We start from the raw sequence: 15,438 nt of genomic DNA on the forward strand, positions 1-15,438 counted from the left end.
GAGAGGTGAGGTAGATTCTCCTCAGTATATACACATAGAGGGGGGGTAGATTCTCCTCAGTATATACACACGGAGGTGAGGTAGATTCTCCTCAGTATATACACATAGAGGTGAGGTAGATTCTCCTCAGTATATACACATAGAGGGGAGGTAGATTCTCCTCAGTATTTACACATAGAGGTGAGGTAGATTCTCCTCAGTATATACACATAGAGGTGAGGTAGATTCTCCTCAGTATATACACATAGAGGTGAGGTAGATTCTCCTCAGTATATACACATAGAGGGGAGGTAGATTCTCCTCTGTATATACACATAGAGGTGAGGTAGATTCTCCTCTGTATACACACAGAGGTGAGGTAGATTCCCCTCAGTATATACACATAGAGGTGAGGTAGATTCCCCTCAGTATATACACATAGAGGTGAGGTAGATTCTCCTCAGCATATACACACATAGGGGTGAGGTAGATTCTCCTCAGTATATACACACAGAGGGGGGGGGGTAGATTCTCCTCAGTATATACACATGGAGGGAAGGTCGATTTTACTCAGTATATACACATAGAGGATGAGGTAGATTCCAGCAACCTAATTGGTTGTTTAGGTTGGCTGTTTCAACCTGATTGGTTGTTTAGGTTGGCTGTTTCAACCTCATTGGTTGTCAGGGCAGAGGTGTAGCAGAAACTGATAATATGCCCGCGCATATGGCCTCCACTTCCCTCTTCCTGTTTACACTCTATATGCTGGGGAGGTTGGGGGCGTGTCCTGCGTGTGACGTCAGGGCAGTGGGCGGGGAGCCGTTTGCGTTCCAGCCCGTCTTCCTGATGCTTCCTGGTGGCGGATTATGGCCGCCTTGATCGTCTTGTACCTCGTTTGACCGGAAGAGGTAAGCAGTGTGCTTCCGGTTCCTGCAGCGCTCCCGCCCGCGGTTCGTCTCTTGCCCTGAGGATCAGTGTGAGCCGGTAAGTGGTGGCGGGGACAGTTAGTGGTGTGCGCGGAGCTGCCAATCACTGAGTCACGTGACTCCATATAACGTGTACCTCTCCTTCCAGCGCCAGTATACAGTGCCCCTCCTCCCCCTCCCCACTGTATACTGTCCCGAGTCCCCCTCCCCGCTATATACTGTCCCGAGTCCCCCTCCCCGCTATATACTGTCCCGAGTCCCCCTCCCCGCTATATACTGTCCCGAGTCCCCCTCCGTGCTATATACAGTGCCCCTCCTTCCCCTCGCCGCTATATACTGTCCCGAGTCCCCCTCCCCGCTATATACTGTCCCGAGTCCCCCTCCGTGCTATATACAGTGCCCCTCCTTCCCCTCCCCGCTATATACAGTGCCCCTCCTTCCCCTCCCCGCTATATACCGTCCCGAGTCCCCCTCCCCGCTATATACAGTGCCCCTCCTTCCCCTCCCCGCTATATACTGTCCCGAGTCCCCCTCCCCGCTATATACTGTCCCGAGTCCCCCTCCCCGCTATATACTGTCCCGAGTCCCCCTCCCTGCTATATACAGTGCCCCTCCTTCCCCTCCCCGCTATATACTGTCCCTCCTCCCCCTCCCCGCTATATACTGTCCCGAGTCCCCCTCCCCGCTATATACTGTCCCGAGTCCCCCTCCCCGCTATATACTGTCCCGAGTCCCCCTCCCTGCTATATACAGTGCCCCTCCTTCCCCTCCCCGCTATATACTGTCCCGAGTCCCCCTCCCCGCTATATACAGTGCCCCTCCTTCCCCTCTCCGCTATATACTGTCCCGAGTCCCCCTCCCCGCTATATACTGTCCCGAGTCCCCCTCCCCGCTATATACAGTGCCCCTCCTTCCCCTCCCCGCTATATACTGTCCCGAGTCCCCCTCCCCGCTATATACTGTCCCGAGTCCCCCTCCCCGCTATATACAGTGCCCCTCCTTCCCCTCCCCGCTATATACAGTGCCCCTCCTTCCCCTCCCCGCTATATACAGTGCCCCTCCTTCCCCTCCCCGCTATATACAGTGCCCCTCCTTCCCCTCCCCGCTATATACTGTCCCGAGTCCCCCTCCCCGCTATATACAGTGCCCCGCCTCCCTCTCCCCGCTATATACAGTGCCCCTCCTTCCCCTCCCCGCTATATACAGTGCCCCTCCTTCCCCTCTCCGCTATATACTGTCCCGAGTCCCCCTCCCCGCTATATACTGTCCCGAGTCCCCCTCCCCGCTATATACAGTGCCCCTCCTTCCCCTCCCCGCTATATACTGTCCCGAGTCCCCCTCCCCGCTATATACTGTCCCGAGTCCCCCTCCCCGCTATATACAGTGCCCCTCCTTCCCCTCCCCGCTATATACAGTGCCCCTCCTTCCCCTCCCCGCTATATACAGTGCCCCTCCTTCCCCTCCCCGCTATATACAGTGCCCCTCCTTCCCCTCCCCGCTATATACTGTCCCGAGTCCCCCTCCCCGCTATATACAGTGCCCCGCCTCCCTCTCCCCGCTATATACAGTGCCCCGCCTTCCCCTCCCCACTATATACTGTCCGGCGTCCCTCTGCTCAGGTGTACCTCCCCTCCCCGTGGCACGCCGCCCCCGCGTCCCTCCCCTCCTGTCCTAAGTGGGCCGCGGGGGTCCGCCCTCCCCCAGTGTCCTAGGTGGGCCGCGGGGGTCCGCCCTCCCCCAGTGTCCTAGGTGGGCCGCGGGGGTCCGCCCTCCCCCAGTGTCCTAGGTGGGCCGCGGGGGTCCGCCCTCCCCCAGTGTCCTAGGTGGGCCGCGGGGGTCCGCCCTCCCCCAGTGTCCTAGGTGGGCCCCGGGGGTCCGCCCTCTCCCAGTGTCCTAGGTGGGCCCCGGGGGTCCGCCCTCCCCCAGTGTCCTAGGTGGGCCGCGGGGGTCCGCCCTCCCCCAGTGTCCTAGGTGGGCCCCGGGGGTCCGCCCTCTCCCAGTGTCCTAGGTGGGCCCCGGGGGTCCGCCCTCTCCCAGTGTCCTAGGTGGGCCCCGGGGGTCCGCCCTCTCCCAGTGTCCTAGGTGGGCCCGGTGTTGGAGGTTTTGGTGTCCAGTCATGTGTTGGTCCCCGGGGGCCCTTTTGGTGCTGCCTCCTCCCCCATCACTATAACTACTACTCCCAGCATTTCTCCTACTACTATCGTCTTCTGCTATTGAAGTCCTTCTTATCCACCGTCAGACGATCGCTGCACCTCAGCGGAATTCACATTGTGGCCCCGGGAGTCTGCTGGGAGTTGTAGTGTCTCACCGTCCGTCTCTCTATTACAGTTTTCTGGATAACACATGCCGCCCCCTCCGTGTATATACCGCCCCGTGTATACGCACACTGCCGCCCCCTCCGTGTATATACCGCCCCGTGTATACACACACTGCCGCCCCCTCCGTGTATATACCGCCCCGTGTATACGCACACTGCCGCCCCCTCCGTGTATATACCGCCCCGTGTATACGCACACTGCCGCCCCCTCCGTGTATATACCGCCCCGTGTATACACCGCCCCATGTATACGCACACTGCCGCCCCCTCCGTGTATATACTGCCCCGTGTATACGCACACTGCCGCCCCCTCCGTGTATATACCGCCCCGTGTATACACCGCCCCGTGTATACGCACACTGCCGCCCCCTCCGTGTATATACTGCCCCGTGTATACGCACACTGCCGCCCCCTCCGTGTATATACTGCCCCGTGTATACGCACACTGCCGCCCCCTCCGTGTATATACTGCCCCGTGTATACGCACACTGCAGCCTCCTCCCTGTATATACTGCCCCGTGTATACGCACACTGCAGCCTCCTCCCTGTATATACCGCCCCGTGTATACGCACATTGCCGCCTCCTCCCTGTATATACCGCCCCGTGTACACGCACACTGCCGTCCCCTCCGTGTATATACTGCCCCGTGTATACGCACACTGCCCCCCCCTCCCTGTATATACCGCCCCGTGTATACGCACACTGCCGCCCCCTCCGTGTATATACTGCCCCGTGTATATACTGCCCCGTGTATACGCACACTGCCGCCCCCTCCCTGTATATACTGCCCCGTGTATATACTGCCCCGTGTATACGCACACTGCCGCCCCCTCCCTGTATATACTGCCCCGTGTATACGCACACTGCGGCCCCCTCCCTGTATATACTGCCCCGTGTATACGCACACTGCCGCCCCCTCCCTGTATATACTGCCCCGTGTATATACTGCCCCGTGTATACGCACACTGCCGCCCCCTCCTCTCTGACGTGCCGCTCCCCCTTCCAGCTCAGCGGCCATGTTTATGGCAGATCCTTGTTTTTACGTTTGCCTATTCTCTTTCTGTAACTCGTGCCTCCATGTGAAGCGACTGCTGTCCCCCATGCTTTACACTGCAGCTCTGCTTGTCTACTGTTTGGTGACTTTGCTGGCGTGCGTTCTGTGATTAAATCTTCATATGTAAAGTGATTTGCACCCATGTACGTTGTCACCCAGCTCTTCCAGGCTCCTGACCGGCAGATCTGGCTCTTGTTCTGTGGGTCTGCCCCTAGGTGGGCCGCTTCTCCCTGCAGGGGTTCAGCAGCATGGCTGCCATCTGCCGGAGGGGACTGTAGTGGCGGTATATTGGACATCTCAGTGACCCGTGTGTATAGCGGGCGTAGGATACGGATTTGGCACGGTGTAGTAATGTGACGTGTGAGACTACAACTCCCAGCATGCCGAGCTGCAGCCGGCGCATTGCAGGGTGTTCCTGTCTGCTGGGCTTCCTCCCACGGGCAGCGGCAGCAGGAATGTAGTGAGTCAGAGGCGGCGGCCGGCGGGGAGCATCCATGTGTGTCGGCGGCTCATTGATCATCTCCTCTCATTGTCTCAGGCGGCTCCCTCCACCATGTCCGAGGGCTGGCAGGACTGGCCCATCCTGGGCCCCAGCTGGAAGAGGCGGACGGCCGTGCGCAAATCCGGAGCGTCTTCTGGACAGTCGGACACCTACTATCAGAGGTACGGGGGGGCAGCAGAAGGCTTTCTCAGCTTTGCCGTTCAGGAGGCCAAGAAAGCTGGGTGACCGCTTGTAATGGCGCCATGTTGTTAACTGGCTTGACTAGCGTTCTTCATGCCGCCTGCTGACAGACGGTCAGCCCAACTTCCCAGGATCCGGCAATATGGCTGCTGGTAGGGCTTGTCCAGGGCTCTGGCACCCAGAGCCCATTTGACCCAGCTTTCTTGGTCTCCTGAATGGCTGTCATAAGGGGAAGATCCAGGTTGGGTGATGAGACTAGCCGGACAATGCGGCCGCCATCACAGGGCTTACACCCAGCTTTCTTGGGCTCCTGAATGAGATAGTGGCTGTTATACCTGGGTTCGGGAAAGCTGGGTGACATAACCGCTGTGTGCGCCGTAGTGACGGCCATATTGGTCTTACAAATGCATCTTTCATGGCCCTGTGGGAGAGATGGAGGCCGTTTCTTAAATGTCTCAGTTCCTGGGAAAGCTGAGTGGCATCCAATATGGCCGTCATCATGGCCCCCTTATGAGCCACCCCACGACACGGCGGATGTGCCAGTCAGGGCTGTAGACAGCTGTGTGACCGGGTTGGCTCTTTTTCCTCGGCAGCCCCTGCGGACAGCGCTTCCGGAGCAGGAATGAGCTGGCCAAGTTCCTGGGGGAGTCCGTGGACCTCTCGTGGTTCGACTTCAAGAGCGGGACGGTGTTACCAGCAGAGAAGGTAGGCAGTGCCGGGACCCCCGTGTCACCCCCGCGGCGTTTCCTGTCCTCATTAACCCCTTAGTGACGCCCACCTTGTGTTCTCCGCACCTTATAATGGCCTGAAGACTCTTAGAACCTCCAAGTGAAGTGACAGTGGAGTCCGGCCATCTTTGGGGCCGCGTGTCTGCGGTAAGGCCGCCCCGTTACGTTATTCTGCGGGTCGCATGACTTTTAACCAACCCAATATCTTGCACGTTTCTCTTCTGCCGCCGTCGCGGTGCGAGCGCTGGTATGTTTGCGGGACGTCCGGCGGTCTTTGGCACCACTTTGGGGTTCATACAGCCTTTTATTGTGGTAACGCGGCCTCAGAGGTGCAGCTCCGCTGCTGTGGCCGCGAGGTGAATGCCTTCCTCTGATCAGACGGTTGGGGGGGGGGGTCTCAGGTTTTCTGTCTTGTGAAGTAAGGTTTCTTCCATTTTTATCATATTTGGTATTTTTTACTTAGTTTTTCCTTTTTTTACTTTCTCGGTCCAGAAGGGGACTTGAACTCGTGAATGTTTGATTACCGGCCATCAGCAGAAGTACATGGCGGCCCTCACAAGACTCTGTGCTGCCATGATAGTCACATGAGCACTCACGATCTTGTCGCGTTTGGGGGGGCGCGTTCGGGACCCCCAAGCACGGAGCGGGACATTTAAATGCTGCTGTCAGAGACTAACTGGTATCTGCCTTGTATGGAGCAGGATCGGACCCCCAACCCTGACGTAGGTGTACATCCAGCAGCGTCGGGGGTCCGCGGGCCCTCAGTTCTGCCCCTTCCGTGTCTCTGTGACGCCCTCATATAACATTTCTGTGTTTTGCCCCCAGAGGAAGCCCCTTAGGAAGTACGTCCGAACTCCAAAGCCTTCAAAGGGCACGACCAACGCTCAGCCGAAAAAGCAGCCACCGCCTCCTCCTGTGGAGCCGGACCCCGACCTGCAGAACGGAAAGGACGAGGAGTCGTCGCAGATAGCGTAAGTGCGAGCGGCGTGTGCCGTGATGTCATGGAGGGTTATGGCGGTAGACGTCCTTACGTTTTTCTGACCCCTTTTATCCTGGGGGTTGCCATAGTGGATGCCACCCGCCGTGTATACCCGTACGGCAGTAGTGACTGACTTGGTCATTCGCCACACCCATGGTTATGGTCGTAGGGTGTACTGCGGACTATTCACTGTGACGCCCTCCTTGGCTACACACCGGCAATGTCGTCAGCTCCTCCTTGGTAGAGATGGTGCTGCCGGTAGACCAGCGCCGTGCACAAGGTCATCAAGTCAACTGCATAGCTGCTTCCTTCCAAGAACAGCGCCATCCCTGTGCACTGGCTGTTTGGGGTATTGCAGCTCAGCCCCATTCCCTGCATTACCAGACACTGCCTCTAGAGGAAGGAGCTGCCTTTCTTTTGTCCTGTACAACCGGCCCGATATCACGCTTGTGCCCGTGTGATGTACCATCAGGGACAGGCCACGCTTTTTTTTTTCTCCTGCACCGTGATGCGATTTCGGGAAAAAAATGGCTGACATGTGAAACCTCCCCCTCCCCCCCCTCCCCCCCAAAAAAAGAATGGGGTTCATATTAGTGCATCCTGCAGCACACACCGTGCCTGATCTTCCTGGTCGTATGGAGGCAAGAAGGAGGAGAGTCGGTAACGGTAGCACGTATAGAAGTGGCGCGGCCCTGTGGCTGCCAGCTGACGGCGCCCCCTTCTCTTGCAGGTGCTGCTCCGGCTGTGGCGCTTGGTTTACTGGAGTGGAGTTTGGTAAATCGAAGCAGGCGGTGTGGTTCTGCGCGGACTGCAGAGGTTAGTACTTGTGGCTATGGTTGTGGAGGCCTGTGAGCCGCGACGTCACGCAGCCGTACCCCCCAACTGTGAGAGAGGGGCAGCTGTGCGAGAAAAGCTTAACCCCTTCCTGACCGCGCACACTGACCTACATCGCTGCTCTTGTGCTTAGTGGGCGATGGCGCCGGCAGCAGATAACACATCCAACAGGATCTGGTTGACAGTCTGCGGTTTGAGGGCCGTTATCAAGACATGATTGGTTCAGGTCTTGAAGATGTCATTAGTGACACCCAATCACAGCGCAGGCCGGGGAAGGTTAAACTTGCAGAATTTGACACCGATCCGCAGCTAATTTCAAATATAGGAGTGAAATCTGCTGCGGATCCGCGTGATCCTCCGCAGCCGGCGGAATGCAGAGTTGGATGCAGATTGTGGTGCTGATCTTCTGCAGTAAAAATATGTGAAAATTCTGCTAAACATCAATTTTAAAGGGTCTGGTTACTGGAGACCCCCGCAGCAACATCACTGCCTGCATGAAAACAATCAGCTGAACTACACGAACCCCTCTGGTCGCTGGGAGCAGCGCTGATCCGCCAGCTGCGGAGGGGTCAATCCCCGGGGCTGCAGCGCTGATCCGCCAGCTGCGGAGGGGTCAATCCCCAGGGCTGCAGCGCTGATCCGCCAGCTGCGGAGGGGTCAATCCCCAGGGCTGCAGCGCTGATCCGCCAGCTGCGGAGGGGTCAATCCCCGGGGCTGCAGCGCTGATCCGCCAGCTGCGGAGGGGTCAATCCCCGGGGCTGCAGCGCTGATCTGCCCGCTGCGGAGGGGGTCAATCCCCGGGGCTGCAGCGCTGATCCGCCAGCTGCGGAGGGGGTCAATCCCCGGGGCTGCGGCGCTGATCCGCCAGCTGCGGAGGGGTCAATCCCCGGGGCTGCAGCGCTGATCCGCCAGCTGCGGAGGGGTCAATCCCCGGGGCTGCAGCGCTGATCCGCCAGCTGCGGAGGGGTCAATCCCCGGGGCTGCAGCGCTGATCCGCCAGCTGCGGAGGGGTCAATCCCCGGGGCTGCAGCGCTGATCCGCCAGCTGCGGAGGGGTCAATCCCCCGGGGCTGCAGCGCTGTCATTCCATAAACTTATTACATCACGTAGTATAATCATCATCAATACCGTGTGCAATAAGTAAAATTATACCCCCCCCCCCTCCTGGTCATGGACAGCCGGGAGGGCCACCCAACCCCCACTACCGCCCCACACTCGTGTAGACTGAGTTGAAGGAGCCGCAATCTGATGTTGATGGCGCTCGCTCCTGGTAGTGACCGGGCTGCTCTGTAACCATGGAGACGCACCATCTAACAGTGAGGCGCTCCTTGTTACCCTTAGCAACCAATCACAGCACAGCTATAATTTTTCCAGCGCAATTTCAGAAATGAAAGCTGCGCAGTGATTGGTTGCTGTTAGACGGCCCTGGATGCGGAGCGTCGCCTGCAGGGGCCGGAGCGGAGTTCATTCTTCATCAAAGCTATGTGAGAGGTTGCTGCTTTTTTATTTTAGCAGTAATGTGCAGAAGTATCCACCCCCGCGGGGGCCCCCACTCGGAGCCCCTGAGTCTGGTCCTCGAGCCCCCTGGATGTGACGACTCGCCCGTCACTGTTTATGGCGCCCGTGTACCCGCTGGTGGTTCTCTGCCAGCCTGCCGCAGTTACGTTTTCTTTCTTCGCAGCTTCCAGACGCGCCTTCAACAAGCAACAGAAGCTGTTAAAGGTGAGTCCTCCGTGCGCCCGGTGCGGACCCCCAGGAACACTGGACAGGTCCTGTTTTCTCCCGCCCTGCAGATCTTTCGGTGGATTGTTTTATGTCGGGCGGTCTGCGGTCTCTACTGCTGCCCTTTAACCTAATAACTAAAGGTCACCCCACATATTTGGTGTCGTCGTGTACGTAAAAGTCCGAACTGTTAGGGCTCACACCCAGAGGCGGAGCGGGATACACCATGGGGTTAAACAAAAAAGTCCCCGCCGGTGATCGTGGAAAAACGTTCTTTTTACGGCGTTTTCTGCGGTCTCCATTAATACTCTATCACTATAGTGGAAAAATGCGGTAAAATGGAACAGGCAGCAGAATCCGGCCTGTGAGGACTGGGGTATCGGGTTCAATAGAACCTAATGGCCGCATTGTCCGCCGCGGGGAGCGCGGCATTAATCCGTCCGTGGCCATGAGCCCTTAACCTGTCCTGCATGTAACATCACAGCCGTCTGAAGCGGCCGCTGCCTGCAGTCACGTACATTAATGGGGTCTTCCATCTCGGGAACCGCGCTCCGGTGTGAGTACAGCGCTCACCGATTACACGTGTTACTAAAACGCTTCTTTTTCTTGAAAAGCAGTAATGTTCATTGCGGTTGTTTACTGCTCGTTGCCAGGGCAACGGACCACCTCCACTGCGGACTTGTATGGACCTGGAAGCCCTTCTATGCGGTAGTTGGTGGCCGGGAGCGGTCGTGCTCCTGAGACCCCAGCAAATCGTTGTATGTGGAGGTAGGAGTGCGCCAGCAGCGAGCGGTAAGCAACGGCGCATTGTAGGAACACGTGTCGCTGGCGAGCGCTTTATATTCACGGTTGCTGCACACTGGGTAATACTCCTACGAGGGGTTAAACATTAGTGCATTGGCCATTTTGGGGCCTAGCGGTGTGACGCCATCATGCATCCTGGAGGATCCTGTAACCCGCTCTCCTCTCACCACAGACCAGCGGTTGCGGGACCTGCACCGCCTGCCGGCTCACCGAGAACTGCGGCCACTGCTCCGTGTGTCTCCTCCGCTCCCAGAACGCAGAATTCGGAAGCTCCTGGAAGTGCGTGAGAAGACGCTGCCTGCTGGTCATCAGGAAGGTTGGAGAGGGGTAGCTGATGGGGGTCTGCTCCGTGCTGGGGGCGGTAGTTACCAGGGGTCTTCACGTCCAGCGCCTCTTCAGGGTTAGATCAACATGGCGCCCCTGCTGGTAGTCAGGAAGGTTGGAGAGGGGTAGCTGATGGGGGTCTGCTCAGTGCTGGGGGCGGTAGTTACTAGGGGTCTTCACGTCCAGCGCCTCTCCAGGGTTAGATCAACATGGCGCCCCTGCTGGTCATCAGGAAGGTTGGAGAGGGGTAGCTGATGGGGGTCTGCTCAGTGCTGGGGGCGGTAGTTACTAGGGGGCTCCACGTCCAGCGCCTCTCCAGGGTTAGATCAACATGGCGCCCCTGCTGGTAGTCAGGAAGGTTGGAGAGGGGTAGTTGATGGGGGTCTGCTCAGTGTTGGGGCGGTAGTTACCAGGGGTCTTCACGTCCAGCGCCTCTCCAGGTTTAGATCAACATGGCGCCCCTGCTGGTCATCAGGAAGGTTGGAGAGGGGTAGCTGATGGGGGTCTGCTCAGTGCTGGGGGCGGTAGTTACTAGGGGGCTCCACGTCCAGCGCCTCTCCAGGGTTAGATCAACATGGCGCCCCTGCTGGTCATCAGGAAGGTTGGAGAGGGGTAGCTGATGGGGGTCTGCTCAGTGCTGGGGGCGGTAGTTACTAGGGGGCTCCACGTCCAGCGCCTCTCCAGGGTTAGATCAACATGGCGCCCCTGCTGGTCATCAGGAAGGTTGGAGAGGGGTAGCTGATGGGGGTCTGCTCAGTGCTGGGGGCAGTAGTTACTAGGGGTCTTCACGTCCAGCGCCTCTCCAGGGTTAGATCAACTGGCGCCCCTGCTGGTCATCAGGAAGGTTGGAGAGGGGTGGCTGACGGGGGTCTGCTCCGTGCTGGGGCGGTCGTTACTAGGGGTACAGATGTACTCGCTGCGTCCCCCCACAGTCGGTGAGCCCGGCCTTACTCATGGGGCCGGTGTGATTATGACAACACCACCATTATTTATTTTGTGTGTTCAGAGTTCCGTATCTCGCTTTCCCCGGACGGCGCTCCGCAAGGGCTTGTGTTTTAGTTGGTACCATTTTGGGGTGTATACGGCTTTTTTTGATATTTTAGTGTGTTATTTTGGGAGACGAAGCTTACAGAAATGTATTGGACGGGGCAGAAGAGCCCAAGAAAGGCTTTACTATTTTCTCCAAGTGTTTTTTCTTCTGGCCCTGTAGGGGACTTGAACCTGCGACCCCTGTGGTGGTGATGCATTATCACTATACAGAGTGAACCTAGGCTACGGCAGACTAGTGCCATTACATGGCGAAGGCCGGTGACATCACGGAGGGAGCGGTGGTTGTGGCATGTAAGGGGTTAACAGTGCCATCCGTAATACATAGGTTTACAGTAATGGGGGGGAAGGGGTTAAAGAAAGCAGCCGTGTTTTCCTAATCCTGCAGGCCCCTTTTACCCCTTATGCCATATGCTATAAACGTGCGGTGGGTCAGGCTCCAACGGCCCCTAATATGCTTTGTGTCCAATTCCTCACCACTTTCAACATCTCTGCTTGCTTTCAATGATTGCTGAAGACCCTGATGGCCACATCCTGCTGGCACAGCTGGGCGTCTGGTTACAGTGTGTTGGCGTTGGCTGTCCTCTAAACCCCGCAGGGCTGCACAGACTGCCGACTGATGGCTCTTACCTGTCCAGGTGCATTCATGTTTCCATTCCGTGACAGCAAGCAGAGATATTGGAAATTGTGAAGGGAATTGAGACACTAAGTGTATGGGGCACGCTTTCCTGCAGAGTGTAGCGCAGGACACATTTGTAGGGTTAATGGCAGAACTATTAGCCCCCATCCCCCACAATGACTGCTCTGTGTCCGCAGGGGGGTGTCTGCGGCCGCTGTCCTGGCTGCTGCATGAAGGAGGACTGCCGTACCTGCACCGTGTGTCTCCGCAGGCAGCAGAGTCCGGAGCCGGGCATCAGCGAGAAGTGTCTGAAGCGATGGTGCCACAATACGGTGAGGGCGCAGTAACGTCATGGAGCCCATGTCACCGGGGACACTGATGGACTTCCATCCACCTCTAGGGGAGTCCCAGGTCTGCCACTCCCTCCTCGGCCCCCATTGGCAATCTGGGCTAGTAAAATATCCCCAACCTGTGCTGCTCCAGGAAATTATGGTTAAATTGACATGTGGGCATTACCTTCCCCTTGTTGATGGGGTTCCCCAATACGGTCAGACTGTCGGGACTCCCCATTCAGAACAGGAATTATAGTTCCAAGTTGTCAGTTTATACCTACATTTCCAGGAGGAATGAAGGAGGAACAGTGTTGTAAGAAGAGATGCTCCAGTGTTGTTTTATGGAGATAGGAGTATCTAGTAAAGCACCCGAGCGGAGAGCAGCGCCTCCTCTGGACAAGTGCAGTGACGCAGGGGGTTTCTTGCCATGTGAACAGTCTGAGGTGACGGCCCTGTGCCAGCGGGTTGTTGGATCACTGGTGAAAGTGGTCTGGCCTGTAATACCAGACGCAGCCAGCAGAGGGCCCTGGCGCTGTTTCTGCCTCTCCTTCTGCCTTCATTGCATTTAACTTTTCCTTTTTCATGCAGAAACAAAAGATCAAAGCGCCCGCGTCCAAAAAGCTAACCAAGAAGCTGAACATGGTATGTGTCCTATGACCTGCCGGAGAACAGGAGCTGCAAACTATTGATGGCCTAGCCTTGGTCATCAGTGGTAGATTAGTGGAGGTCTATCGCCCAGGATCCCCGCCGGTGCACTTGTGAATGCAGACAGCTCCGTTCTCATTGCAGTGGCCGGGCTTGGTATTACAGGCTAAGTTCGCAGTGAAATAAATGGAACAGAACGTGTAATACCGAGCCTGGCCACTGCAATGAGAACAGAGCTGTGTGCTCCCTGCAAAAATCAGCTACATGCACAAGTGCATCGGCCCAGAGAACAACTGATGGGCGGCAGACCCCCACCAATCTACTATTGATGATTTATCTGGGATACGCCATCAGCAGTTCAGACTGGACAACCCCTTTAATGCTCTCTTGTATGATTTGATTCTGCAGGGAGGAAACTGCGGTCACTGCCTTGGCTGTTGCACATTAGACAACTGCGGCGTCTGTTCTCTGTGTGTCCGAAAACAGCAGAACCCAGGAAGGAAGATCAAAGGGAAGTGCGTGAGGCGGCGGTGCCACAATAAGGTAAGGGGGAGCCATGCGGCAGGGTCAGGGGTCGCCCTCTGTAATCCCAGGGTGGACAACTGGCTGACCAACTGCAGGGACCTCCACCAATCCCCAGATGTCAGTCCTGCTGCAGCCCAAGGTTCTGGCAGTGCAGGCGGCACTTGTGGGGCCACCGGAGATAGCCGGCTGCTTGAACTCTATCTCGGGCGTTCCATTGAAGTGAATGGAGCGGAGGCGCAGGGGTGTCCTCCTCTGTGGGGGCGGAAGTCTCTGGACTGGTGGGATGGAAATACCCCCTTAACCCTTTCCATTCCAAGGATGTAAGCTTATGTCCTATGGATGGCACAGCTCGGCTTCTGAGGCCACGCCATCCGCAGCAGCAGCACCAATCCCCACTATTAACCCCTTACATGCTGACCGCAGCATCTAAAGGGTACACAGAGGGCATGTAATTCTGGAAGGCTGATGGGTTGCTATAGCGATTGGATGCCAGACACTGGGGTCCAGGACTGCCATGGCCTGTGGTCGCTGCTATTAGAGATAAGTACTGCAGTGTATTATCAGTGTGCTCACCGCATCGCAGGGACATAAATGTGCATATAATATTCATGTGGAAGTTTTGTGCACTTGAGCTTTTAGTTTAACGGTACCCGTGTGGCGTTGGCACCCCTGGCACAGCCCTACCATAAATTGAACAAAGTTTTTATCCTCCACTGCAAACACTATAAAAAAATCAGACCAAATGCTAATAACAATAAAAGTGATCAAACAAGCCCATGTGAACCCAAAATGGTACAATATAAGCTACAGCTCGTCACGCAACAAGACCTGCAGCCTCAGAGCGCCGCGGGGGAAGGAAGACGTTACGGGAGGCGGCGATGCGAAGAAAGAAGGGGAAAATGTGCAATAGTTTAGTTCTTGTGATTGTTGTGACCCGCAGAGCGTTGTCCTTCAGGGGGTACTATGGGGCGGCACGCAGAGCGTTGTCCTTCAGGGGGCACTATGGGGCGGCACGCAGAGCGTTGTCCTTCAGGGGGCACTATGGGGCGGCACGCAGAGCGTTGTCCTTTAGGGGGTACTATAGGGCGACCCACAGAGCGTTGTCCTTCAGGGGGTACTATGGGGCAGCACGCAGAGCGTTGTCCTTCAGGGGGTACTATGAGGCGACCCGCAGAGCGTTGTCCTTCAGGGGGTACTATGGGGCAGCACGCAGAGCGTTGTCCTTCAGGGGGTACTATGGGGCGACCCGCAGAGCGTTGTCCTTCAGGGGGTACTATGGGGCGGCATGCAGAGCGTTGTCCTTCAGGGGGTACTATGGGGCGACCCACAGAGCGTTGTCCTTCAGGGGGTACCATGGGGCGACCCACAGAGCGTTGTCCTTTAGGTGGTACTATGGGGCGGCACGCAGAGCGTTGTCCTTCAGGGGGTACTATGGGGCGACACGCGGAGCGTTGTCCTTCAGGGGGTACTATGGGGCGGCACGCGGAGCGTTGTCCTTCAGGGGGTACCATGGGGCGGCACGCAGAGCGTTGTCCTTCAGGGGGTACTATGGGGCGGCACGCGGAGCGTTGTCCTTCAGGGGGTACTATGGGGCGGCACCCAGACACACTCTATGGGGCTGATCAGTCGCTGCACATCCCCTTCTTGGCTGTCTTCACGGATGAGGGTCGGACCTCCACGTGTGTCCGGGCGGTCATGTGATTCAGGACTTGGTGTACATTTCCAGACCTGTCTTTAACCCCTTAGTGACGCGCCCTGTTCTGCTCCTAAACACAATTTTCAGGAGATTTTCATTTCCACCTTTCCAAAGCCATGACTTCACTAGTTTCCTGCTGCAGCGGCCGTGCCAGGGCTTGTTGGTTGCGTGGCGAGGTGTAGCTGTCACTGGTACCTTTTTGGGTTCATATGGCTTTTTTTGATC

At 57.1% G+C, this 15,438-nt stretch overlaps 1 protein-coding gene across 6 annotated transcripts in view; it reads left to right on the forward strand.

Moving 5' to 3' along the window:
• The first annotated feature begins 821 nt into the window (after nucleotides 1-821).
• Nucleotides 822-15,438, forward strand: part of LOC136579890 (methyl-CpG-binding domain protein 1-like) — an 83,229-nt gene continuing 68,612 nt past the window's right edge. For 5 of the 6 annotated variants that reach the window (XM_066579969.1, XM_066579971.1, XM_066579972.1 and 2 more), the window contains exons 1-10: nucleotides 838-963; nucleotides 4,816-4,940; nucleotides 5,553-5,664; nucleotides 6,513-6,658; nucleotides 7,397-7,482; nucleotides 9,181-9,221; nucleotides 10,198-10,341; nucleotides 12,213-12,347; nucleotides 12,936-12,989; nucleotides 13,401-13,535. In XM_066579969.1, the coding sequence (XP_066436066.1) occupies nucleotides 4,831-4,940; nucleotides 5,553-5,664; nucleotides 6,513-6,658; nucleotides 7,397-7,482; nucleotides 9,181-9,221; nucleotides 10,198-10,341; nucleotides 12,213-12,347; nucleotides 12,936-12,989; nucleotides 13,401-13,535 (963 nt within the window). In that variant the 5' untranslated portion in view covers nucleotides 838-963; nucleotides 4,816-4,830. Of the gene's footprint in view, nucleotides 964-4,815; nucleotides 4,941-5,552; nucleotides 5,665-6,512; nucleotides 6,659-7,396; nucleotides 7,483-9,180; nucleotides 9,222-10,197; nucleotides 10,342-12,212; nucleotides 12,348-12,935; nucleotides 12,990-13,400; nucleotides 13,536-15,438 lie in introns of all 6 variants that reach the window. The other variant, XM_066579970.1, reaches the window with a different exon arrangement.

Source organism: Eleutherodactylus coqui, chromosome 10, assembly GCF_035609145.1.
Source record: "Eleutherodactylus coqui strain aEleCoq1 chromosome 10, aEleCoq1.hap1, whole genome shotgun sequence".
Lineage (NCBI taxonomy): Eukaryota > Metazoa > Chordata > Amphibia > Anura > Eleutherodactylidae > Eleutherodactylus > Eleutherodactylus coqui.